Genomic DNA, 27,466 nt, shown 5'->3' with positions numbered 1-27,466 from the left:
TCCCTGAATCAGTTGCCAGGATTATAAATCTAACCAAACTTTGCTTCTCAACCTATGCTTTGGATTTGGGAGCTTGGGATAGGAGAAGAATATTTTATCACTGTATTTATTTCGCTGTTTAATTAAAATGTCATGGGTTGGTTTGTTTTGTTTGTTTGTTTTAACGTACTATAGGTCCTATGGCAGACTGGTAAAAGTAAAACACATTGGTGGGGGCTCATGAACTATTGTTTGGAAAGGATTCTGACCCATAAAATACCTAGAGCCTGGGGCAGCTGACTTGGGGGGAGGAAGTGGGAGGAGTAAAGCACTGACTTTAGTGACCATCACCCCCTACATTTGTTCTGTATTTTCTATTGGCTTTTACCAGGGAACTGAAGGAGAAGATCCAGCCTGAAATCTTAGAGCTGATCAAACAACAGCGGCTGAATCGCCTTGTGGAGGGCACCTGCTTCAGAAAGCTAAACAGCCGGCGGAGACAAGGTATCTGACCACACTCTAAATAAAAACCACTAGAGTAGTGTGCTTCCCGTAGCCCACCAGTCATGATGAAGAACAGGCCAGGCCACTGGGCTCCTTTTGGGACTGGGGGGTGCCTGGAGGCAAAGTCCGGCAGGTAGACCTTAGGGCAGGGTCAGTGGACTCAGAGGAGAGGGTAAATGCTCTGGGGCTTCATCAAGGTGTTTAATAAGGTCTTTCACATCCTGTGGGCCCCGAGTGACCAGGAAGACAGACTGAGCATAATGATGAATGGAAGGACGCTCAGGGCAAGGGCAGTCTGTAGCAGAGTGGCCTGATGATCTGGGCCCACTGGTGGATGAAAGCATAGATTGTGGCCTCCTCAAATTAGCAGATGTCAGAAGCTAGGAAGGGGAGCCAAAATTTTGGAATGAAGAATTGGGATCCACATAGGTTCAGTGTGGCCAGGTCTAATAAGGTGAAGCATCAGGGTGACATCAGTAAATGTAAAACCTTGGATGTGGGTCCAAGAAAACAATCTCACAAATGCAAAATGGATGAGACCTGGCCAGAAAGCAGTTCATGTGGAAAAAATCTTGGAAGCCCAGGGCACTGCAAGCTTCATTTCAGTTATCAGTGACTGATAAACCACAAAAGCTTGTGAAATTTTAAACTTTAATACTGGAGAAGTAGAATGATCAGAATGGAGGAGGGGCAGGAGGAAAACGTGGGTGGTCCTGCTGTCCTCTGCCCCACCCAGGTCACATCTGGAACATTGCAGCCAATCCCAAGGGCCACACTTGAGGAAAGACATTGACCAGCTGGCATGGGTCCAGATGAGAGGGACCAGGACATTTTGGGGACCCAACACCAGGCCATGGGAATATCCGTTATGGAAATGGGACATGTTCAGCCTAGAAAAGGGGGGCCTCAGACTGTAGGGCAAAAAGCAGGGCCCAGGGATTGGAGAGCGGTCATGTGGGGGATGGACTGGACCTAGGACTCCCCCTGAGACCAATAAGTGGGGAAATAGCCCTGGCTCTGGAGGTGGAGGACCTGGGTTAAAATCCAACCTTTGGCAGTGACTGGCTATATGACCTTCCTGGGGCAAAACTATTTCTCCAGGCCTCAGTGTCTTTACCTGTGAAAGGAAGAGGTGCAACTAGATGCCTCTGGGGCCCCTTCCAGCTCCTAGGATGTAGAAATACCGATTTCACCCAGGTGTAATCATCACAACTGCTCAGAAGTGGGAAAGGCCACCTCTGGAGAAGGAGACTGTTGTCATGAGAGGGCTGAAGGGTACCTCCCAGGTGGGACTGGCATTCCCTTACCAGGCTCATTTCTATAGGGCTGGTGCCCACCACCCTCTGGCTGTTTTTCCTGTGACATGTTCCCTTAGGACTTTACATGGTGGGGGGCTCTTATACAATTCTGTCCATTTTTGTACACTTCTAGAGCAAAGCTACAGCCCTGTAGAATGAAGAGTTGGGAGGATTCAGCAGGAAAAATCTGTTCTCATTCATTGAGAAACTCTTGAATTTTCCTCTGAGAAGCCTTGACCCCAAAGGTCATATCTGTGAAGATGCCCGAGCCACCTCCTAGTACAGACCCCCATCCTCTCATCACCTGGTTCCAACCCCAATACCCCAATCCCATGGGAATGCAGGACTTGGATAGCTGGGCTCAGAGCAGGAGGCTCGGCAGAATTCATGGCTGGGTCCAGCCCAGCCCTCCCACCAATTATATTCAGGGGATGTTGGGAAGGGTCAGGTACGGCCCAGGGCACAGCCTTCTGTTCCCAGGGGCAGGTAGCAGCACTTTGGGCTGCCAGGTTTGATTGCTTGGTCCCAGGAGAGGAAAGATGAAGGAGGCCTGGGCGGGTTCTTTTGGAAAGCTTCCTTTTCCACTGCATTCCCTGACAAGCCCGAGTCCTCATCCCTCTAGTAGCCTGGCAATCGGGAGCAACGGGCTCTGGGTCTGCTTTGCTACAAAATCTGGCCCATCTCCAGCAAGAGGCTTAATTATTCTGGGCCTCAGTTGCCTCATAAATAAAGTGAAGGGATTGGGCTAGACCCTGGCTAAGGTCCATCCCAGCTCTAACACAACTGGGTGTCTAACCTAGTCCGGTCACCTAATAATATTAAAATCTCCCTCAGCCTTTAAAAAACAGCAATTCTTTCCTGTTCTTCGCTGTATTGTGGGGCAGAGGGCCTGAGGTCAACCCTGACCGTGTGGCCTCGGGCATCTCTGAGCCTCTTTATCTGTAAAATGAGGACGTCGGACCAGGCCTCCTTGAAGGTCCCTCCCAGCGCCAACGTTCTAGGGCTCTTAACCAAGTCAAACCCGGCTCCTGGGCTCCCGGGCTCCCATCCGCTATCTCCCTCTTAGCATCCTATGCCCTAGAGGAAGGGCCGTGCAGTAGGCATAAGCCAGGCCCGTTCCCAAATCCTGGCCCTCCCTGACCATCACCCTTGTGTGCGTGGAGGGGCACCCGGGCAACGGCGCGCCTTGTCCTTCCACATTTGTTCTCACAGCTGTGACGGGGTCCCTCTGAAATGCTGAGACGCGTACAGCCTTTCCATCGACCGGCACCGGTTGTGAGCCGGCCTCTGGGCTTGGTGCAAAAAGACCAAAATGAACTGGGCCCTGCCCTCAGGGAGCTCCGCTTTACCGCATTCACCGAGAAGCAGAGGCGGATGATAATGTTGGGGCGGACAGCGACAGCCAGGGATAGGGGGCCGGGGGGGGGGGGAGGGTCGGAGCTGAGCCTAGCAGGAATCTGGGGACTTCTGGAAAAGCGCGTTTCCAGATGCAGCAGCTGTGGAGGCTGTGTCAGTCACCTGTGACTCCTCCCCGTTTTCTATGTCGTAAATGGGAACACGCTGTCCCAGAAGCGCAAGAAAACACATTAGGCATCTCGGGCGGCTAGGCTGTCTGGGGTAGAAGGGGAGATGAGTGGAGACATTTCCCCGATGGAGCCACCACGCATGTAGCCAGTGGAGACCAGCCACTGGCTGCTGAAAACCATGGACCCACATCCGCCGCGGCGTCTCCAGGCTTTAATCAGGGTTTGCAGGTGGGTGAGGACACGCCTAGGCGTGATTCCTTAGGGAAAGGTGGATTTTGAAGCAAAGTTCCATCAAATAGTAGGCTTTCTTCTGCCTTAATTGGATGAAAAGCCCCAGGGAAACCCCTGGAGTAGAGCTCCACCCAAGCCAGACATCCATGGGCAGGTGTAGACTGGGTCAGTGGTTGTCAGCTCAGTCACTGAGGCTGGAGGGGGCAAAGGGAATAAGGCCTCCAGGCTGAGGGACAGAGTAGGGTGGGGTGAGGAAGCTGTCCACCCTTGTCCGAAGCTCTGTCCAGCAGCCTGTGAGGGTCTCCAAAAGAGTTCAAGGGGAAGGCGGCCATTTGAACCTGGGATGGCAGGCCTTACAGTGACCTTTTCTAGGGACTTCTAACCTTGTTTGTGTCTGGACCTCCCTTCCCCCGGCAGTCTGGAAACACCTACAGACCCCTTCTTTCTCAGGAATCATGTTTTTAAAGACATACAATGAAATACATGAGGTCGCAAGGGAAGCCAATTACATGGAAGAGGAGTTGTCAAAATATATTCAAAAAAAAAAAAAGTTCACATGCTCCGGTTAGGGACTCTGAAAGTCTAGATTTTAAGTAGGTGGGGATTACAAGCTGTCCCCCAAAGCTCTCCTTAGTATCTGTGCTAAAGGTAAATGCATTCCCACTTGGCCATTTGAACTCAAGGGAAAGAACGCTAGGATGGCAGAGGGTCAGGGTTCAAATCCACAGTTTCCCCATTTGTGAGAGCTGGGCTGAGCAGCCTAAGGGCAGGTCCCTTCCTGCTCTATGGCTATGATCTCAGCATCCTTTTCTGAGTCCCAGTCTCCTCCCATGTGTGAAATGAGGCATTCCAGCCTCAGTTTCTGATCTTATGCTATGGACAAGAACTGCCTAGGGCCAGGTCTGTGACTTCCTGGCTCTGAGGGACTCCTCCATAAGGGAACTCCCATCATGGTGCAGGGTAGCAAGTCTCAGGGATTGTTTAGTGACTCACCCAGGGTCACACAACCAGGACGTGTCAGAGACAGGACACAAACCTGGGTTTTCCTGGCTTCCAGCCTGCTCTCTACCCACTGTGCTGCACTGCTGCCCATGCTCACGGGAGCCAGAAGGGAAAGTCATTGGTTGGCTCCTGGGGCATCAGCACTGCCATCGAAGGCCATGAGTGGCCCCTGGAGCACTGCTCAGAGGCCCAGGTTTTCTCTGCTCCTTCTGTTGTTTATTTGAGTATCCGGTGAACTGAGAGACCACAGTGAGCTCATTCCTGAGGGCAGGGGCCTCATCAGTCCAGAGTGAGAAGGAACTTTGGGAACTGTTGGGTCCAAACAGGTCACAGAGGAGGAAGCAGTGTTTCCTCCTTCTTCCAGATGGAACCTGGGCAGAGCGCACGGTTCTGATTCTGCCTCTGACACTTTCTGCCTGTGTGCCCTCTTCTGCCCACTGAGGGGGTGGGTCTAATGCCCTTTAGGGCTCTTTCTAGTTCCAGATCCAGTATTCCAAGGGACAGGGCCAGGATTGGAACCCGGGGCCACTGGCTCCATCTTCAGGTCCCTTTGCACTTCACTGCCCCATGAGATTGAAGCAAACGTTCATTGCCCTGAAATTACAGTGGATGGTTGATGGTAGAGATGCCTCCATCAAATACAAGGAACCTCCCTGCCAGGCCCTGTCATCCTTGACATGCCAACACCTGGCATCTTCAGCTCCTTGCTTCAATGCTTCAGTGATCCTGGAGTTCATTCATGTGGTGTTCCCTCCACCCCTCTCTGCTGGAGAGCCTGTGGGTGCCCACTGCTCCTCAGAGGGCAGACTCACAGCACATGCCAGGCACATTCCTGGTATATAGAGCAGGTAGTGGTGGTGGTGGTAGTAGTAGTAGTAGTGGTAGTAGCAGCAGCAGCAGTAGTGGTGGTGGTATCACTGTGTCTTAAGGGGGAGTAGCTAGAGAGAGTGCTAGGCCCAGAGTCAGGAAGACCCAAGTTCAAATCCAGTCTCAGACACTTCCTAGCCATGTGACCCTGGGAAATTCACTCCACCCTGCTTGCCTCAATTTCCTCATCTGTTAAATGAGCTGGAGAAGGAAATGGCAAACCACTCCAATATCTCTGCCAAGAAAAGCCCAAATGAGGTCATGAAGAGTCATACAGGACTGAAAGGAATGAACAACAATTTTAACTAGGTCCTCCAGGCCTCTCCTACGTGTGGCTCCAGCACACAGTGACACATCAGGGAAAATGAATGAAAAAGCACATACCTTGCTGAGCAAGCCCTGGACTCCATGCTAAGGATGCAAAAAGAACAGGCAGCACACATTCTAATGGGGGAGAGACAAGCCACAGGCAGGTTCCCCTGTAGGTCACATGGAAAGGTCCCCTGGGTGAGCGGTGGTCAGGCCTCTTATTTCATGCCATTCCCACTGAAAGCATCCCATCCCTTTCTGATTTTGCACCAGCTGCCTGGGTCAGCAGCTCCCTAAGAGCGCTTGGGGTCCTGGGAATGAGCCCATCGTCCAAGGGGTTTGCCGGCTGTGAGGCCAAACTGTGCGTCTTACTTCTGGTCTCTCTGAAGAGGAAAGACAGTGCCCCCAAGCAGGGAACTCTGGGTGCATCTTGGTTTGGGAGGTTTGCAGAGAATCATTCAAGCAGCGCCCTGGTCTGCAGGGTCAGTTTGGAGGTTATTTAAGCTCCTCGATAATGAAGGGGCCGCAGGCAGCAAAAGGGGAATAGGTTTGAAATTGGAGAACCCAGGCTTGAATGATGACTCTGCCTGTGTGACCTTGGGCCAGTCATGTTCCATGCAGGAGCCTCAGTTTCCTTCTCAGACAGATGAATGTCTTAAGTTAAGCCCCATCTAAGCCCAGGGTCCTGTGGTTTTCAGGCTGGTTGTCCTGTGTGAAGAGCTGCTAGGTGGAGAGAACAATTGTTCCCCTTGCCATAAGACAAAGCCTAGACAAAAGTCTGGCTCTGAAGGTCCTTGGGGTGTGGGGCTGACCCAGGATTTTCAGGAGGCTGCAGCTTCCCAATCCCTAAAGTCTTTGAATATGAGCTCAGTTCTGCCTTCTAAGATCATAGCTTCACCAACTGAGAGCTGAGAGGGATCTTAGACACCATCACGTCCATTCCCCTCATTTTACAGATAAGGAAACTGAGGCACAGAAAAATGAAGTGACTTGCCCAGAATCACACAGCTAGTGAGTGTCTAAGGCAGAATTTGAACCCAGATCCCCATGACTCTGAGTCCAGCTATCACATAACTACTCCACACAATTTCTTGTACCTACTCTCAGAGTACTGGCCTCACCAGGTACGACAGGCTTGAGCACCAGGTGATAATTTGGGGAGACAAAATGGACAAAAACACAAAACAGTCTTCAGTCCCATGCTGCCCTCTCTGCTTTAGAAATGACTGTGACTTGTTGACTGAGGAGGCAGAAGGTGCCAAGAATTATGCTGTTCTCAAACCGACGATAACATTAACTCACCTGTTAGTCGTCTGAATGGATGATCTTTGCCCTGTGACCTGCAAGCTGACAGACTCTTAGAGAAGCCAAGCTACAGCCACAGCGATGTCCTTCCTCAGTCTAAATGATACCCCACAACTTAGAGGAGAGGCAGGTGAGCAGAAGGGCACTTCTGGCTCCCCTCTGATGAACATAGATTGAGCAGTTGGCTTCGTGGCAAGCCCAGAGGCAACTTGAAACACAATTTCATGGAACACTGAGCTCAAGCAAATAGACCCCCCTGGAGATAATTGGAGCCAAGGGGCAGCATCTGTCACAGAGGACAAAGGAGGTGAGAATGTGGGGAAGAACTTGGCAAGATGCTCCCAGCTCAGTCAGCTTCTGTTTGCTTATATTCTGCTAGATGCGAAAATAAATACCTGGAAGCCTGGTAGAAACTCTACTGGGAAATCAGGACTGGGCATCAAAAATGACAGAGACCAAAGGTGTGGGGCACCCAGAGGCATCCAGCCTGTGCATCACAGAGACTGGAGAGTGGGGAGGTGCTGAATGTCCCAGCCCCAGACGGGATCATACAAAGAAGGAAGCTAACTGAATTTAGCAGATGTGGCCTTATGAAGGAAGGTGGCTGAAGATTACAAACAGCATTGCCTCATTAAACAGGAAAAAATCTTAGAAGAGAAAATAATTCTGAAGAGATCTTAGCATGAGATGCAGCGAAGTCCCATCATCTCCAGAACATGTATGGATGAACCTAAAAGGAGGACAAACAGATAGAAAATGGAACAGATCTGTGGCCATCTCTCTAGCAAGCTAATCTCATGAGAAAGATCAGACCCCAAGCATCAGGATTCCCACCTCGGCCCATGACATGCATGCTGTGTGAAGAGGTGACGGTGCACTGGAGATGACAGGATGGGACCTGACCAGATAAGTAGAGAAGAAAGCTGGACCAGAAGGAATGCGATGTTCAAGTCATTGATGGATTGTTTTTTAGAAACAGTTTCATCTTCTTTGTTACACAGTGGACTAACTGAGGGTTGTAAAGAATATAAGGTCTGACCACATCTGCTTTTAACTCAGGTCCTCCCAGATCAACACTGTGTCAGCTGCACCCAACATGACTTGGTTCAGTCATCCACTGAGTATTGACCTCCAGGGAGGCACAAAGCAGAGACGTTAGAGAAGGAAGGTGGCTTAGTCAACAGAGCTGGACTCGAAGACAAGAAGACCTGAGTTCAATACTTGCCACCCACTTAGTAGCTGTGTAGAGTTTTGGCAAGTCACTACCCCACTCTGAGACTCAGTTTCCTCATCTGTAAAATAGGGGTAATTATACTTTTCAAATGGGATTGTTTGTGAGGTTCTAGTGAAAGAGCTGATATTTCTGTGCTTTGGCATCCGAAGCACTAACAGTGTGGCGGATGTGGAAAATGTGTCTTTGCTCCTCACTTCCCCAAACCAAAAGAGAAAACAAGAATGTTTCCTTTCACTGTAGTTGAATTGTACTGTGCCTGACAGATGGAAGCCAGACATCTGGGTAATTTGTGTTTGTCTATCACATTACTCTGTCTGAGCTACAGTGTTCTTACAGTCCTTGCTAGAGCAAGTGCTATGAACATGGTGAGCCTCTGTAGGTGTTGTTTGGGTAGATGGGTGCGTAGCTGGGCAGAGGGTGAATGGGTGAGTGGAGACCTGTAAGAATGAGTGGGTAGGTGAGGGGTAGGATGCTTAGGCGTGGCATTTATATAAGGCAGATGTATTGGCTGATGGATAGATGAGTATGTAGGAAAATGGGTAGGTAGATAGATGGGTAGGAAAGTGGCTAGATAGGTGGACAGGTAGAGGGATGGATGGATGGGTGGGTGGGTGAACAGATTATGTTTGACTACCTTTGCCGTAGTACTTAAGATATCAGATATGCCAGCTTGAATGCTCTCTGAAATCCAAACCACAGTCTATAAAAGCTGACAGATGCCATTCCTCCTGTGTTTGCACTGAATTCTGCAGTTCTAAGAGCACCCAGTTAGGAGGCTTCATCAGGATCATTGTTATGAGACAAGGGTTCTTAACACCTAGGGACTATCTATGTGTGAGAAATAGGGGAAGGCGAGGGCCCCTAATGTAAAGAATGTATGAGGGGCAGCTGGGTGGCGCAGTGGATAGAGCTCTGGCCTTGGACTCAGAAGGACCCGAATTCAAATCTGAACTCAGACACTTGACACTTACTAGCTGTGTGACCCTGGGCAAGCCACTTAACCCCGATTGCCTCGCCAAAAAGTTAAAAAAAAAAAAAAGAATGTATGTCTTTCCAAGATGGCGCTTCTACCTGCCTCCCACACATGTACACACATGCCCATGTGCCCAGAGGGCCTGTTGTAGTTGTTACCCAAGACCATGACCCCTGGCCCAGCTGCACATGGCAGATGAGGCCCTTAGATAACAAGATGGCATCCAGTCTACTTGATTCACCCAGCTTCAGACTTACTTACAGTAAGAACCTCTGGAAACCTGTCCTCTGCTCCCATCAGGGTGGTGAGGGCAGGGCCAATAGCCCTTAAAGCTCCCCAGCTGGGAGCAGCCTGGGCCTCCTGAGAGGCCTACCCTCTCCTTGTCCAGGCCAGCTCAGGCAGCCATTCAGCTCAGGGGCTCGGAGCCGCTCTGCTCCATCTCGTGAATCAAACACATTTTTAGCAGGTTGCATTCTTAGCTGAATTAGGGAAAGGCCTCTTGGAGGGAAATTCTGAGTCACCAGTTTGGGTTTTCCTTTTTTCATTTCCCCTGCAGCTGTGGCACAGGGATCATTGCCCTTCCAGAACATGATGGGAAGGCACACAAAGTCCTTTCTCCTAGAGCTAGCTAGACCAAGCATTATTATTACCTACTTTACAGATAAGGAAACTGAGTCTCAGGGAAGTTGGGTCACTTGTCCAGGGTCACTGGCTAGTAATTATGTGGGCCAAGCTTCCCAATTCCCAGGCCCGCCCTCTTTTCGGTCAGCCTCCCAGTTTGTCCTCACTCTTCCTTCCCCTTTGGAGAATTCTCTTATCTGAAATCTTTATTGAAACCACCACCAAATTTAAAGTGATTTTGATAACGTTCCCCTTCTTTTAGTTCTCATTAACAACTGATCTACAAATTTCAGTTTGTGAAATGAAGATGAGATCCTGATAGAAGGCAGGGCGATGTCAGGCACTTAGCAGGCACTTTAAATCGTTATTGACTGGCTGTCTGAGCCTCCGCCTGCGTCCTGAGTCAGGGCCGAGACTTCCATAGCTCAGGTCAAAGGACAGGCTGAGGTGCCTGGTCTAAGAGCGTGTTCCCAAGGAGGAGGGCAAGCCCTGGATACCGAGCCAGAGAGAGCCAACTTTAAATCTTGACTCTAGTTCAAGCGTCCCACTCTCAAGGGGAGACCATGGAAAGTGCTGCTATACCAACCCCTCCTTTCTCTGGAGTTCTCACATCTGATTGATGAGATCATATTTTCTCCTTATGGAAAATAGATAATGATACATTTGCCTGATTGAAACTCATAGAAGGAACACTGGATGTAATCATGGCTTTTCCTCTTCCAAATGTTCTCACAGAAACATGAGCCGTGATCAGCTCACAATGTGAGACTCCCTGGGATGCCGTGCTGCTCTCCGGCTCCTCCTCCCAGCCCCCACATCCCTACCTTGGGCTGCCACTGCTTTCTTTTAGGGCCCATTCCATGTATTCTGGGGGAGGGGGATATAGCAAGAAGGAGTGAGCTCCCTCTGTAACTGCCCAAGGTAGGAAATCCACAGCCTGCTCCTACATGGTAGGTTTGCAAGAGTTTCCTTTTTTAAAATTTCTATTTAAAACACTTTCCACTTTAAAATTAAGTATGGTATATTTCTTTAAAAAAAACGTTTAACCAGGAAAATTTCATTCTCTTTGAAATGAAATTTTTCATTCAAGAAACGTCGGACTAGTATATATATATATGTTGCCATGACCAGAGGGAAAATGCTTCCCCCCACCCCCAGCTTTCCACCTCTTGTTCTCAGCACAGTCCTCAACCTAACCCTAAATTCCAGGCTTCTGGAAGGGTCAGTGTATCAGTCTATGTGCCTGTCCCAACTCAAACCCCCTCCCCCATTTTGTTGCTCTCCCCACCCCCAACCCCCACCCTGTTAGAATGTAAGTTACTTGAGGGCAAGAACTGTCTCATTTTTTTCATTTATACTCATTGCTTAGCACAGTACTCGGCACATAATTAGTGCTTAAGAAATTATTTTTTCATCCATTCGTTTAATATTCATGAATTTGTCCAAGGCCTCTAGACTCAACAAACCACTGATGTCTCTCTTTTCCTGCTCTCTGGCTGAGGGGTGGGGTGCAACATGGACTCCCAGCCTCCCATGCTTCCCTTACACGGTACCCAAGACCACAGTCCCTTCGTTTCTCAAAGGACAGTGCTGAACCTGGGGTCCTGAAGTCTGAGTCAAAATCCCCGCTCTGCCAAGTATTACCTGAGTGTCCCTGGGCCAGTCCATTCCCACCTGGCTTCGGTGTTCTCATTTCTAAATGATGGGCTTGGATTAGGTGACCTTGTGACTCTGGTCTTACCAGACAGCTGAACGCAAGAGGCAGTGAGGAGGGTATGGGGGAGGCCTACAGGTGGTCAGGATTAGCAGGATGGGGTCACTGCTCGGATAGAGAGAGTGGACGATGGTGCTCAAGTCTGGGTCATTGAGCTGCATGTATTCAGTCCGATGGCCTCCATAGGGTTGAAACTATTGGAATTCTTCCTCTCGATGCCTCCAAGGCTGGGGTCCATTCATGCCAACCTGTTCCTCCATTCACCATTTGTTACTGATTCAGTAGATACTAATGGTGAATCTGCTGCTATGCCAGGCACTGCACCATATTACTAAGGGTGCCTTAACTGTACTCCCTGGCCTCACAGAGCTGACGGACAAATAGAAAAATGCCCCCCCAACAAGGTTATCTGTCAGTTTCCCCATTTTTCTGTCTCCATCTTCTCATAGGAGACTGTTCCGTGTGCATTTTTGCATCATGAGTAATGTAAATAGAATGGACTCCCAGAGATTAGCAGTTAGAGTCACTTTCTCATTGACGTAACTGCTCCACACTCAGCACAGTGGCTGACACAGAGGAAGTGCAGGAATTAATGCTTTGTTCTTGTCTAGGCAGCGGCAGAGCAGAGATGAGGGTGCCATTGATGGGCTCTCCAGTTTGGATGCAGGCAATCCTTGCAGAAGTGAAAGTCACACACACAACCTGTTTGCTTAGGCTGGTATACATAGCTGTCACGAGTCTTGGGAATCATCGCTCACCCTGTGAACTGGTATTTTCTCCCACAGACAAATTCTGGTATTGTCGGCTGTCACCCAATCACAAAGTGCTTCACTACGGAGACTTGGAGGAGAGCCCCCAGGGAGAGGTGCCCCATGACTCCCTGCAGGACAAACGTAAGTCACCCTTTTAGATTCTGGGGCCACTGGGCTCAATGGGCTTCCCCCACTCCCAGCCTTGCTGTTCCATCCAACCTAATCCAACAAGCAAGCATTAACGCCTGTTCTGCACTAAACTCTGTACTAGGAGGCACTAGGGATTCAGAAATAAAAAGGAAATAGTACTTGCCCGCAAGGAGCTTGCGTTCTCCTGTAACACAAGATATTCTAGCAAATCACTATGAAATGTTTGCAAGGTAATTTGGGGGTGGGGCAGAATGCTAACAACTAAAGGAAGCAGGAAAGGATTCTCATAAGCCATGTCGCTTGAGCTGAGCATTAAAGGGATCTAGGGATTCTGAGAGTCAGAGGGGAAAAGAGAGGGCATGCAGACTTGAAGACACATGTTCAAAGGCCTGGAGAGGGGAAATGCCATGTCACAGGGAAGGAACAGCAAGGAGGCCATTTTGCCCAGGCTAGAGATGTCCACAGCACTGCCCCTGTGGGGCTGACCCTTGCTCAGGTATGGCCAGTGTGTCCAGCACAAATGGCCGCATTGAGCCACAGACCTCTGGACCATGGGGTCTGGAGCTGGTCGCTTGGAGGCAGCCCTGGCAGGGCTTGGTGGCAGGGATGATGGATATTCATTGTATCTCATGAGACAGCCAAGGAAAGGAGGAACTTCAGATGCTGGTTTGTTTCCATTTTGCAGTTTTTCCAAAGTCTAAGCGGAGAGAAATCTCATTTCCTTGAGTTTATGTTGTCAGTCTTTCTGAAGATTGTGACAAACTTTACACATATCATCCTCTTTATCTTCACCACACTTCTCTGAGGCAAATACTGTGAGCTCCATTCATTCTGAATACCCTGTGATACAAAAAGATTCCTGGCTGGGGAGCTAACCCAGCTTTCAGGTGACCTAGGGCTGCTGGAATGCCAGCCTTGCTCATGAGGAGTGCAGGGCAAAGGTCTGAGAGTCTGAAGTAGACGTGGCCCGGACTGAAGTCAATGGATTCTCCAGAAGGCTCTTCGAAGGGAGGTCAGTGGGGGGACTTCCCCAACAGTGGCCTGACTTCCCCAAGGCCATACAGCCAGGGTATGTCACAGGTGGGAGCTCCATGGAATGCTCCCTCTCTGACAGGGACCCTCATCTCTCTCCTCCAAGGTCTGGGGGCTTCTCCCTCTTCCATTATGATTTCTCCAACCTAGTGACACTGAACTGAGGCTCCCAAGTGAGTGGATGCTGTCTCCCTCCCCTCTTGGCCCCCGGGTCACACTTCAGGCTCATTCTGTCACGAAGGAAACCCAACTATGTCCGGTTCAGGGCATGAGACAATGCAGGCTTCATCTGGTCCAGAGCCACGCACAAGCCAAGGCACAGAGAAGCATCTGCTGGCCCATAGAGGAGGGAGTCTCTGAGAGTCAAGGGGGCTCTGAATGAGTCACTTTCCATAGGACTTTCGATTGCACAGACAACCCTTAGTCGGGCTTGGTGCAGAGCAGTCACCGCCTTGGAAGCAGTTATGTTTTTGAGAGGAGAGAACGGAGACTTCCTCCTCTGCCCATCTGTCACTGGCCTCGAGGGTCTGAGACAACAAAGCAGACTCTGGTTGCCTTCTGATTAGTCTTGACAGGATCTCGGGCAAAGAAAGGTAAAATACAGAGGCTAGAGGTGACTGGTCTTTTATACTGAGATTCAGGCTTGCTCTAAAACGGCATCACTCGTATCAGGAAAGGGAACATCCAATTGCCATCTCCCCTCCCTCCTTCCCCACAGTCTTCAGTTTTCCTGAGTGAACCCCTGGAATGGGCAGAGGGTAGGAGAGACCTGTGCTGCATATAGACTCTTCCACTGGAAACACCCCAGGACCCAGTTGGGGGCCCTTGCCTATTCCTTACCTGGGAGCTCCCACAACATGAAATCACACAGGTCTTGTCACAGTTCCTACTGGGTGCTCCTGGGCTGCGACCAGTGTCAGCAAAACAAAGACTCGCCACTGGCATAAGAGCCCGGAAGACCTGACGGCAGCTTCTTCCCAGGAAAACTGTAAGACATTATTAAGTCTGGCCAGTGCATTGGTTGGTGGCCCACAGCCCCTAGACTTCAGCAGCACTGAACGTCCTCCAGCAGAGAAGCCCAGACCCTGGCAAAGCTAAGCGTCATTACGTCACCGACATATTTCATCGGGCACCTAATTACTTCTTATTTGTACTTTGTGCCTGCAGCGTCTCATCGGTCAGAACATGGGACAGGCAGGGGCTGTGACAGGAATTGGTGGGAAGCTGAGCCAGACATCGAAAAACACATGCTTAAAATAAGCAGGAGAGGGAGTGAAAGTGAGAAGAGAGAGAAAATTAAGAAAGTGCCAGGAACATACACACGCAGGGGAATCCAAGGCGAAGGGAGAATCAGTGCTTGGCAGGCAATGGGAGGAGGTCTGGAGCTGGGCTCAAGCCTGGGTCCAAAGCCCGGATCTGTCTGTGACCCTGAGCTCTGGGACTCAGTTTCCTCATCTGTAAAATGAGGGTTGTGGTGGTGAGTCATGTCTGAACTCTCTGTGACCCTATTTTGGGTTTTCTTGGAAAAGACACAGGAGGGGCTTGACCTTCCCTTCTCCAGCTCATTTTACAGATGAGGAAACTGAAGCAAACAGGATGAAATGACTTGCCCAGGGTCATACAGCTAGTGAGTGTCTGAGACAAGATTTGAACTCAGATCTTCATGCCTCCAGGCCTGGCGCTCCATCCAGCGTGCCACCTCGCTACCCCATCAATCAACAAGCATCTATTAGGTACCTTGTGTGTATCAAGCCCTGTCCATTGTGCTGGGACTACAAAGACAAGAATGAAGATACCTCCTGCCCTCAAGAAACTTATATTCTATTGGAAGGAGAAGACAATAAACACAAGTCAATAAGTGTAAAGGAATGCCAAGTCATTGCAAGACATGATCCGTTAAGTGAAGCAGTAAGCATTAATTAAGTGCCTGCTGTGTGCCAGGCACTGTGCTGGGTGCTGGGGATAAAAGAGATAAAAGTAAAAGTGAACCGCCCTCCCCCAGCACAGGTTGATGGTGCCTTCTCTGTGCCTCGGGCTCTGAGACATTGCTAAGACCACGTGGCCAGTCTGTGCCAGCTGTGAGGCTTGACCCCAGCCCTAGCTGGCTTGGAGGCCAGCCCTCTGCCTGCTGCACCCCTGCACTGGATAAAGTCAACCCAAGGTGATCTCTGCAGGGAGCCAAGGAAGCACTGGCAGCCGAGGACACCAGACACTTTGGAGGAAGCTGGGGCTTCTGAGAGAGTTAATCAACACAGGGATACTCCCCAGCACAAGGACGAGAGCTGTGCCCAGAAGCCGAGAGTCTCTCAATGATTCTAGGAGGCTCCTGGTGAATCTGGGAGGGACCTAAAGTGCAGCTTCCCAGGGAGTGAAGACCACAGCCATTGGGTAGGGGCAGCACAGGCAAAGGCTGCCACGGGAGCATGCCAGGATCTTTTGTGCCACCAGCAGTATGGTACAGTGGACAGAGTGCCAGCTTCAAAAGCCAAGGTCCTGGGTTCAAATTCTGCTCTTTCTGCTTGCTCCCTGCCGACCCTCCAGGGTACTGTTTCCTCATCCATAGAATGAGGCTGTTGACCAGATGGCCTCGAGCTCTGCCCCACCTCCAGATCTGTAATCTTCTGATCCTTCCTCCTGAATGCCATTGCTCAACTTTTAAAATCTGTCTCATGGCTGAGGCTGACCAGTGTGGTGGTGCTCCAGACATTTGCAGAGTGGAGAACCCTGGATGTTGAGCCAGGAGCCCTCAGCTCCTCCCCAGCCTCCCATAGTGACTTCTGGCAAAATCACTTGAGTGCTCTGGAAGGGGACCTTTGCATCTGTAAAGTAATTGGGGTGGACAGGGTTCTATCCAGTTTTACCGAATTCTGTGGTAATCACCCCTACTGCCTTGATGAACCATGAACATGTGTGTGAGGGGTGTATGTGTGTGTGTGTGTGTGTGTGTGTGTGTGTGTGTGTGTGTGTGTGTGTGTGTGCAGTGGCAGGTGAGAGCTGAGGGGCCCTGGGGCTCTGATTAAATGGCTTTCTTAGAATGAGACCATTGGGGGGGGGCCCATAGCTGGAGGGAGTCCCTCCAGGTGCCTGTCCCTGGAGCTCCAGAAGGGGTGGGCCCCCATTCCAGAGGACGAGAAGCTCTCTCTTCTTCAGTAACCTTGGAATCTGGTTCCTCATCATTGGTGTGACCAGAATGTGTCCGTCCAGCTCTTGCCTCTGGCCCTGATCTTGCCCCGTAGGTCTCTCGCTGCAGGTTTCCATTGCCCCACAGTTCTGCAGTGGCATCAGCTGCTCGCCAGCCCTGGCAGGGTGTCTGTGCTTCCCAGCTCATCAGCAGGGCCCAAGGCCATTGCTCCTTCCATTCCTCAGAATCTAGGGCAGTTCTCTCCCCAGCAGCAGCAGGCTGAATGAGAGAGGGAAGCTGCTTCTTCCGGCTCTCCCAGAGCCGATAGAAAAAAAAGTCATTTTGGAGAAAAGGGAACCACGTTCCCAAGAGCCGCCATGTCTCGCCTTCTCTCTGCTTTCACAGCTTCACCCTCAGGCAGTCCCAGAGGCCTCCTGGATGGTGTCCCTGAGGCCAGCCTCTCCCCTCTCTCATCCATCCTCCACACAGCGGCCAAAGTGAGATGCCCAAAGCTCGGTCAGCTCTGACAAGGTAGCCACCCTGCTCCAAAATCTTCGGTGGCTCCCCACTGCCACTTCGTGACATACAGACCCTCAGCCTGGAATAGAGAGCCCCTCTCCAGACGTCTCCAGTCCCCTCGTTCAGGCTGGCTTCACGTGGCTTCCACTGTCTTCTAATCAAACTGGCCTGCCTGCCCTTTCCCATATACAGCTGGAGCTCCATCTCCACCTTGGACCCCACACCCTCCTGACCCCCTAGTCTCCTCCAAAGAACAACTTAGGTACCTGTTCCTACACCAGGCCTGCCCAGATGCCCCACCCCCAAGGTTTAAGTACATGGACCTCCTTATCTGTGTGCACGTTGTGTGCCCTGTCACGTCCAGGAGAATGTAAGCTCCCCATGGGCAGGGACTGCTTCATCGTTGTATCTCCAGCACCCAAAAGGATGCTTGGCACATCGTAGGTGCTTAACAAATGCTTGTTGTTTGAATGAATTCATGCCCCCAAGCAGACCATCTGTCTGCCCAAATCAAACACCACTCACTCATTTTCCTTGGTGGTGTCATTCCCCATCTACGTCTTCAGAAAACCAAGTCACCTCAGCCCCCTCTGTGACCTTGGGCTTTCCTCAGTTCCCCCCCCGTAAAAATGAGGGCCTGAGGACTGACACACGTCCCAATCTCTGATCTGTCTTCGCACCTTTACCTCTGGAATAGGTCCTTGGCGTGCCTGGCCCCTACCCCACACAAGGCTGAATAAATGCTTCCTGGGATCTTTCTCTGAAACTCAATTCCTGGACAAAGATCCAGGGTCAGAGAGGCCTCTTTCTATACTGAAAAAGCTTTATATAACAAGTATGACAAGTGATCCTTTTTTTCCCCTCCCCATATCTGCATCCCTCCCCCTGCCCATATTTGCATCTCTGACCCCGGGCACCTCCTCCCCTCTGCACCACATGCACAGATCCTCACCAGGCTCACCAGCCCTGAAGACATCAAAGCATGATCTGAAGTGGCCTAAATAGCAGACAGAGAATGAGGCCATGGCCGGAGCTCCCCTCTAGGACCCTTTGTGGATTCACCTAGTGCCTCACCTTCTTCCTCATCTCCCTCCCGCACAGGCCAAGTTGAGGCCAAACTGGCTCTGATGTGCCCAGGGCTCCCCCGGGGCCGTCTCCTTCAAAGGGGCAGATTTGGGAGATGGGGATGCAGCCTCTTGGTTGGGTCCAGAGGGAGCAGAGACAAGATCATTTCAGATGCTCCTGGGACCCCAGCCAAGCTCCCAGGGTTTCTGCAGCTTGACTCAGCAAGGAGCAAGCTTAGAAAGTGGCGTTGTATTTTTAGTATTTGTATTTTCTCCTTAGCCATAACCCTGTGAGGGATGGAACAGCCTGGCTCCTTAACTTAAGGAGATACTTCAAATTACATTCATTTAACCCAGCCTTGACTGAGCACAGCCAGCCTTCATCCCTGGAAGCCTGCTGCCCAGCAAGTATGGTGTCAATTCATGATCTCGGATCAACGTGATGCCTTTTTAAAGTCGGGAATAACCAATCGGTGGAGTTGGGGCTGTGCTCCCTCCCTCGGGGAGCAGAGGCTCTCCAAGGTCACTGAGATAGGAGCGATCAGTCAATCAACAAACATGTAGAGATCAGTTACTGTGTGGAGGGACCGTGCTAAGTTCTGGAACTATACAAAGAAAGATGCAAGCTCTGTTCTTGCCCTCAGGGGGCCCACCTTCTAATGGGAAAGTCTCTTATGTAAGGGACTTTCATTCCTTTTTATTCTTTGTTAGAAGTGGGGCTCCCAGGAGAAGGGGGGAGGATGTGTCTGAACGAACTGATGTGCAAACAGAAGCTGGCAATGGGTGTGTGCATGTGTGTGTGTGTGTGTGTGTGTGTGTGTGTGTGTGTGTGTGTGTGGGCATGTGGATCTGTTTAGCCAGGAGGGCAGACAGGCCGGGCACCCTCAGGCTGATCATGGGCCCTAGCCTGGGCATGGCGCTCACTCTGTCCTTTGTGCATTGTAGTGCCCGTGGCAGACATCAAAGCTGTGGTGACGGGGAAGGACTGCCCACACATGAAGGAGAAAGGAGCCTTGAAACAGAACAAGGTACGATTCTCAGCTCGTCCCCAGAGAACGAGGTTAGCCTGGTCTGGCAACCAAGACCAGAGCTCCAGCTCCCACTGGAAGGACCCGAGGGGGATCCTGGCCCTAGGGAAGATGGCAAGGCCCCTGCGTGGCACCCCAATTCCTTCCTAGCAGGGGCCTAAATGTCTGGTCATCAGTTTGGTTGTTCCCAGCTGTTAGGTACCCCTTGAAAGGATGAAAAGGTGTTTTGTGTTAGCTCTAAGCTGCATTTCAGTGGGAGAATCACTAAGGATGCCCCTTCCCTCTAAAAAACCAACAAATCACTTTACTCTGAAACCTCCAGAACTAGACAGGCTCTCTTGGCCAGATCACTACTGACAAGCCGTACTGGCTGCCAGGCCCTCGTCGGGTGGGCAGATTCTATAACATTTTTGCTCAAAGGCTGTAACGTTTTGCAAGGGTTAAGGCTGTCCAAGAAATTATCAGCCCCTCCGGACTCCAGAGCCCCCATCGTCCTGCCTCAGAGACGATGCCCCAGCCAGAGCAGTGAGGAGCTGGGGTTGTGGTCATCCATAGAACAAAGACAAGGCCTGAGGGTGGGTGGCTGGTGACATCAGTGGAGCTGAGTTTCTCAAAGTGTGGGTCAGCTCAACGTGCAGGCTTAGGGGCATGTCCTCAGGGGACTCCCAAAAGCTGATTAGAAGGAGCCTAAGGCAGGAGCTCTATCCCAGCTCACAGGGACACTGGGAGGAACCCCTCCTCTCTCCTTCCTCTCTCATCATACCTCTTGGCAGCTCTGAGTCAAAAGCCCTGCTGAGCTCAGGGGCCTGCAGCAGCAGGTCATCCCTCACTCAGTGAAGCTGTTTGCTTAGAGCCTTCCTTCCCCTCCTCCCTAGCTCAGATCTTCTCTGTCTCTGGTAGCAGGGCATGCACAAGGAGGGGGGAGGGCCAAGAACCAGTGATTCTGAGGATCCCTGCTCTGCCCCAAACACACCAGGTGGGGGCACAAGCCTCTCTGGGGGCACACAGAGCCTCGCATCCTAACCGGGGCCTTCCATCGTGACTCCTGCTTGGCCAGCAGGGGTCTGAGGAATTTGGGTTGGTGTCCTGGGCATTGGTCTTCAGTACCCATGGGGGGCACTCAGGATGTTTGTGGAATGAATGAAGGATGTCTGTGGTATCAGGAGGGCTGACCCACAGAAGGATTGGCCCAAAGGGCTCCCCCTGGGGGGTGCCAAGAAGCAAATTTAGGGCAGGCCTTCCTAGAGCTCTTAGCTGTCCCCAAGCCGGATGGGCAACCTTGAGAGGGAGAGTGAGCAGCAGTGGAGACATTGTTGCTATAGGGGAAGGTTTGGGGGTGGGGGATTTGACTCTGTGCCCTTCTATGAGGTCCAGCCCAGATTCTGAGATGGCAGCAATGAAGGAGATAGGGAAGTGTTTTACAGCCCGAGTGGATCAGATGGGAAAATCTATGCCCAGAGGCGCAGGGTGCTGGCCTAGGAGTCTGGAAGAGCCGGGTTTGAATCCTGCTCACACACACACACACACACACACACACCCCTAACCATCCTGTCTCCCTCAGGGGATCATTTCACCTCTCCATTGGCCAGACCACTCTTGACTCTTCAGGTCACATGAGAGTTGTGCATTTGTATGGAGGCAAGAAGTTTCCACTCTGGGAGTTCCCTACATGGATGCAATTCCCTGTCTGGACCAAAACAAAAGAGAAAGCTTGTATTCCACCCCAACATGGGGTGGTTGTGAAGAGCGCACGGTAGAGATGTGTGTTCCATCTTGAGGGCACGTGGCCGACCAGGCCGCTGCTTCCTCGGAGTTGGCTGAGCGCCGAGCTGCCCCAGGGACTCCATGACATCAATAAAATCCATTAGACATGATAGGGTCGCCTCCCACAGACATGTAGTTCAGAGGATTAAGGCCTAGGACTCCTCCCTTCTGTCCCTGGTGGAATTAAAGTTGGCCTGGCAGTTTATGGCAAAACCTATCATTTCTAGCCATTACTTCTCAGGAGTCTAGGCTGGTACAGTGTGGATGAAAGGTGTTGAGTGATGTATGTGATAGGAGGGCAGAGGAAAAGTATGCAGCCACCTCCAGCAGAGAGCCAGGCAGACACTGTGGTCCGGTGATGCCGGCCCCCAATCCTGGGCTACTATCTCAGCCCTGCTGCCTCTATACCACCCAACAAACTGAAGGGAGTGACCAGCTATGGGACTTCCCGAAGCAGAGATGCTGCCAATGTCATCCCGACTAGCTCCTCCCTACTGTCAAGTACGGCAGGTGAAGGATGAAATGGCTGAGGACACGCTCTTCTTCTGAGCAAGTCAATTCATTAAGCCGATTCCTAACTGGCAATTAATGCCAGCTACCTAACACATCAGGACCAGGCCCCTTCCTAGGCTTAGAGCTGGACCACAAATACAGAGGGAGATAGATTCTGATACATGAAAAACAATTAACCGAATGAGACCAGTTAATTAAAAGGAAACAGTACAACATTAGGTAACCTGATTTCTAATTGAATGAAAGATCAGGGGCTTTCCACGTTGGGAGGGGAAGAGTGAATGGGGCAATTCCCTGAAATCAGAAAAAGAGGTGTTCCCCTCCTACGGCCCACCAATGTCTGTAAACAATCAAAGGCAAATGGTAACTGACTGACCAGGAGAGGACCAGCTTTCAGAGGAGACACATGGGTTGCTCGAGATAAACAACTGTGGGAAAATGCCTTGCTCCGATGTTCTGGTTGGCAGAAGTTTCATCCCCCGTTAAGGGTCTCTAAGCAGCAGGGAGGGCGTCCAGCTTCCTAGCCACTTAGGGCTAGGTCCAAACAATACAATAAGGTTTTCTCCAAACACTCCCACACTCCCACAACTGAATAAAGTTTTCTCAAAAGATGTGTTGGACTAGACCCATAATTGGACAGAAGGGGAACTGAGCTGGCTCCAGAACTGAATCACAAGATGGAGTCAGTGGGGTTTTCTCAGTTCTCATGCCTAACCACTTACTGTTGCAATCCCTTCACTTCCCTCATGGGCCCTGATGAGGCATCTGCCGAGGGTGGGATAGATGGGCCAGCCATAGAAGGAAGCCCACCCTCTTCTTCCTCTGTTCTCACCCCAAAGGATCCCCCACCCCCTCGCTTCCCCAAGGCCATGTCTTCCCACAAATGGCCTTGTGGATACGTGTATGATTTGATGGATTCACGAGATCATAAGGTAGAGGATGGGGAAGGGGGCTCACACCCCAATGCAGCACATGGCTCTGAGATCACTGTGGGTTCTGGTCCATGTTTTCCATAAGTCCAGCACAGAAGAACTTCCTCATGCCTTGAGGCCACCTTCAGAGTCTGTTAATATTTCACAAATTCATGGCAGCCTTCGGGGCATCCATCCATTGACTCTCTCCTTGTGACCAGCCTACCTCCTTTTCTGCTCAGATGTGCCCTCAGTGATGTTGTCTATGTGCCAGTCCTCTTTGGCAACATGTTGCCCATCCAAAAGCCCAGCGTACATCTCTCTAGTGCCCTCTGGGTCCACTGCAGCTTAGAGTCTTGGGAGATGGTAGATCCTGAGTGAGAGCCAATTCCACCTCTGGAAAAACATCAAGACAACAGACTCGTGTTACAGCAGCTCTGGTATCCTTGGGTGTGCCTCACTTTCCCCAGGATCACTGTAGGGAGGCGAGCAATGATTCCTGCTGCCAACCCTGCCCTCTACTCAAAGCCTTTCTTGATTCTCACCTGCCTGTACCCTCCCTCCTCCCTAAAGTACCTTATATTTATATTAGTGCCATATATATTTACACATGTATTTGTTCTCTCCTCGGTAGAATGGAAGCTCTTTGGGGGCAGAGGTAGTTTCCATTTTGTCTTTGAAGTCCTGAGGCTAAAACAGTAGCAGACATACAGTCAGTGCTTCATAAATGCCTGTTCCTTCTTGAGCGATCATTGGCTACCTCCCTGTTCCATTAGGAGGAGCCATGACCTTGTTAATGTGGGTCCCATCCACCAAGGCGGGTGGCAGCCCCTCTAGGAGGGATGCCTCTAGGCATTAAGAAGTTCCTCTGTGCAGGACAGATGGAAAGATAGGGACCAGAACTCAAGGTGAGACATGCAAAAGGGGCCATGTCCTGCACTGGAGAATGAGCCCCCCACCCAAGGACATCTCGAATCCATCAAATAACACAAGTACCCATAAGATCATTCGTCTGAATAAACAGCCTGGGGGGATGGAGGGTGGAGGATCCTTTGGGGTGAACTTCCTATCTATCTATTCTATGCTCTGTGTCAGGACAGGTTGTCCCATTGTGACCAAAAGACTCATCCCACCCCTTCAGCTAACCCAGCACTGAGCATCTGTGGGTCATGTGTGCGGCTTGTCCTCAAAGCTCCCTTGGCAGGACCCTCAGCAGCCTGGGACCCCCTCCATGCTGAGAGGAGGCAGTCAGGCAGGGTCCAGGGAGGGCTTCCTTCCTAATGGGATGAAACACTTCTTAGTGAGAAATCAGAGGACCCAAAATGAGAGCTGGGGGAAGGAAGCCCAAGCTTTCTGGTAAATGGTGATGCTCTTCATCACCTCAGCCATTGACCAGGCACCACTTGAATGAAAGACCCTGTAGAGATGCCCGGCACAGTCTGGGAGAGGGACATGTGATGGGCACTGGCCCAGGGCTTGGGGTTAGTGGCTCAGACCCAGGAGGCCACCCCTGTGGGGAGAGAGGAACATGCCCCAAAGACGAGAGAAACAAGAGGTACCCTTCATGAGGGACATGGCTCCCGACTTCTTTCTCAGCGCCGCCTCCTGGCTGGATCAACTCTCCACAGCTCCCCTGTATTGGGTATGGAACAACTAGGGCGGGAAACTCCTTCCTTGAATACCACTTGTTAGCTTCTCTGTCACTTAAGAGTCTTAGAGGTGCCTGCCCCTAGAAGGTAAATGATTTTGTCTTTGGAGCCTAATGTAAATCGCCTAGTCTGAAAGTAGATAAGCGACTGAGAAGGAATTATAAGCAAGGCTTCAGAGATCCAGACTTCTGCATCCATCTCTCCTCTCTCTGTCTCTCTCTCCTCTCTCTCTGTCTCTGTCTCTCTCTCTCTCTCTCTCTCTCTCTCTCTCTCTCTCTCTCTCTGTCTCTGTCTGTCTGTCTGTCTGTCTGTCTCTCTCTCTCGCTCGCTCTCTCTCTCTCTCACACACACACACACACCCCAAAGCACCTAAAAACTCCTTGACTGGCCTTAGGGATAAAAGAAGGAAATCTATTCTGGATCTGATCCTCACTAACAGTAACTGATTTCCGGCTGGGAAATGATGACACTCTGGAGGGATAGTGACCACTCCCTCCTCTAGAGCTTGTGATAGAGAAGAGCCCAGGGAGCCGCCCAGGGACCTAAGCTGTTTAGCATTTTTATCAATGACTTGGATAAAGGCATTGATGGCATATGCTCATCAGATTGGCAGATGGGACAAAGTGGATGACCAATTCAAAATCTGAAACAATCTTGACCGAAGAGCATTAGGCTAAAACTTCTAAGATGCAATTAAATGGGGAATTGTTTTTAAAGTCTTGTCCTTTAAAGAAAAGTCTTATTCTTGAGTAAAAAAAAAAATAAAAAATACAAGTATAAGATAGAGAAGGCATGGTTCAGTAACAGTTGTTTTGAAAAAGATCTGGGAGTTTTAGTGGACCACAAGTTAGTATGTGTCACTAGTGTAATATAGCAGCCAATGAAATTTGGGGCTTCATCAAGAAAAGTATAGCCTTGGGGCAGCTAGATGGCTAAGTGGATAGAACCTTAGCCCTGGATTCAGGAAGACCTGAGTTCAAACCTGGCCTCAGACACTTGACACTTACCCTGGGCAAGTCACTTCACTCCATTGCCAGAGAGAGAGAGAGAGAGAGAGAGAGAGAGAGAGAGAGAGAGAGAGAGAGAGAGAGAGAGAGAGAGAGAGAGAGAGAGAGAGAGAGAGAGAGAGAGAAGAGAGAGAGAGAGAGAGAGAGAGAGAGAGAGAGAGAGAGAGAGAGAGAGAGAGAGAGAGAGAGAGAGAGAGAGAGAGAGAGAGAAAGGTATAATCTCTAGGAGTGAGGAGGTGACCCTGCCCACACACACACACACACACACACACACAGTCCTCTGCCCATGACTCAGCTGAAGGACTGTAGTCACTTCTGGGCACCTCTCTTTAAGAATGAGGGTATTTGGGGAAGGGCAAACAGGAGAGTGAAGGACATATATTCGTGTGATAAGATTTTTGTCTGAAGGAGCTGGGACTGTTTAGCCTGGACAAGAGAAGACTTGGGAGGGACAGAGTTGCTGTCTTCAAGTACTTCAAAGGCTGTCATGTGGAAGAGAAATCAGACTGGGTGCTTGTTCCTAGGAAGCAGAAATGGGACACCGGGAGGAAGGTGTAAAGAGGCACGTTGAGGCTCTGTTGTCAGGCAAGAAACACTTTCCAAGAGTACAGGGCTGCCTGTGGCATCTCCAGGCAAAGGCTGCACGCTGCTTGTCCATCTGTTAGTGCAAGGATTTTTTCTGAGTATGGGCTGGACCAGGACGCTGCTGAGGTCCCTCCCAGCTCTCAGCTTCTGTGACTTGCCCACAGTGAACAGAAATTATAGGGCAGTGTCAGGATTTGAACTCCGGTCTTCTTGTGTCCGGTACTGGCCCTCTACAATCCTCCATGGCTGCTCAGTCCATTGGGCTGCTTAAATTTCTGGCACATGTGCATCTACGCTCTCACTTAGAAGCCAGAAAGCTCGGGGTCAAATCCAAGCCCTTCTACTCATAAGCTCCATAACCTTGGGCAAGCCCTTACACCTCCTGCAGCTTCCTCAGTTCCCCTTCTTTTTTATACGAGGCAGTTGTATTAAAATCTCCACAGATTAAAATCTCAGTGTTCCTACAACCTTAGTCCTTGGCCTTGGGGATTTCCCAAAAGGTCCTCACAGGAGAAGAAACGACCCAGAGATCCCCAGAGGGCGGGGAGTTCACAGGAAGCCCATCTGGCCTCAGTGCATTTGGTGCATCTTCCCTGGGATGGGAATGGGTGGGGTGGGTACCCCTGGAGACCTTGTGAAGGAGGAGCCTGAGACGAACCACGTCCCTCCCCCACATCCGTCCTGACTCTGCCCCGTTCCCCTCCCCTCCCCTCCTCCTGCCCCTCCCCCACAACCTGGGCAGTGACAGGGCCGATGACCCCCCTCCTCCCCCGTGTCCTTCTAGGAGGTCCTGGAGCTCGCCTTCTCCATCCTGTATGACTCCAACTGCCAGCTCAACTTCATCGCTCCTGATAAGCACGAGGTAAGGGCTGCTCGCGCTGGGACGACTTCCCCTGGAACGCTGAGTCGTCTTGAAGGGATATGGGGGAGGCAGACAGACGGAAAGCGAGAGCACAGCAAGAACCTTAGTGCCCCCAACACGGCCAAAGGGGCTCCCGGTGTTTGACCGTCCCATCGCCCCTTGACGTTTGCCGAGGCTGCCCATATTGCCTCTCATTTGATTCCCAAAGGGCCCCTGTAAAGGAAGTCCTATTAGTATCTCCATTTTACAGATGAGAAAACTGAGGCAGGCAGGTCGAGTGACTTACCCAGAACCACACAGCTGGTGCCAGCCTGAGGCTGAATTTGACTTCAAGTCGTCCTGACTCCAAGGCCAGCTCTCTGTCCACTCTACCTCCGGCTTCCGATTCCCTGCCCACCTGGTCATAGCTCTATAAACACTCCTCCCCCTAGAGTGTAAGCTCTTGAAGGCAGGAACCACCGCTGTTTGCGGGTAGTTGGGGTGGGGACCTTTTCTTTGGATGTCTAGTCTTTAGCACGGTGCCTAGCAGCACATCGTGAGTGAGTAATAGACGCTTGTTGATTGACTGACTCCACGTGGAACCAAAGAGGCCCCATAACGAGAATAGGATTTCTGTCCCTTGCTAGCTTCGCGATTTGAGGCAAACTCCAACCTCTCCAAGACGCTGGGGGACAAGGCCCCTTATCCTTAGAAATACCCAGCCTCAGTTTCCGGCTCCAAAGCTTGGGCTTTATCTAAATCCAGAGAAACACAAGGCCGGGCAGGGCAGGGCTCTGTCCCAAGACCGCGGAGCACCCCAGGAGGGACACCAGCCTCGCCCTGGGGGGATGGGCTGGGCCACAGGAAGGCCACGCCTCCTCCCTGGCCTCCCTCACTCCTGGGGCCCAGGTCAGCCACGTGGGGAGGCATCCCTGGGGCTTATGGTTAATCCTCAGAACTTATTTCA

The 27,466-nt window shown here is 51.0% G+C and overlaps 1 protein-coding gene across 9 annotated transcripts in view; it reads left to right on the top strand.

The window, feature by feature from the left end:
- Nucleotides 1-27,466, top strand: part of ELMO1 (engulfment and cell motility 1) — a 411,711-nt gene that overhangs the window by 379,682 nt on the left and 4,563 nt on the right. For 8 of the 9 annotated variants that reach the window (XM_020964349.2, XM_078152032.1, XM_078152031.1 and 5 more), the window contains 4 exons: nt 371-483; nt 12,349-12,456; nt 19,147-19,229; nt 26,443-26,520. In XM_020964349.2, coding sequence (XP_020820008.1) covers nt 371-483; nt 12,349-12,456; nt 19,147-19,229; nt 26,443-26,520 — 382 coding nt within the window. The remainder of the gene's footprint in view (nt 1-370; nt 484-12,348; nt 12,457-19,146; nt 19,230-26,442; nt 26,521-27,466) is intronic. The other variant, XM_078152030.1, reaches the window with a different exon arrangement.

The sequence above is a fragment of the Phascolarctos cinereus genome, unplaced genomic scaffold (genome assembly GCF_003287225.1).
Source record: "Phascolarctos cinereus isolate Bilbo 61053 unplaced genomic scaffold, phaCin_HiC Scaffold_4;HRSCAF=312, whole genome shotgun sequence".
Lineage (NCBI taxonomy): Eukaryota > Metazoa > Chordata > Mammalia > Diprotodontia > Phascolarctidae > Phascolarctos > Phascolarctos cinereus.
This window is presented reverse-complemented; position numbering and strand designations above follow the sequence as displayed.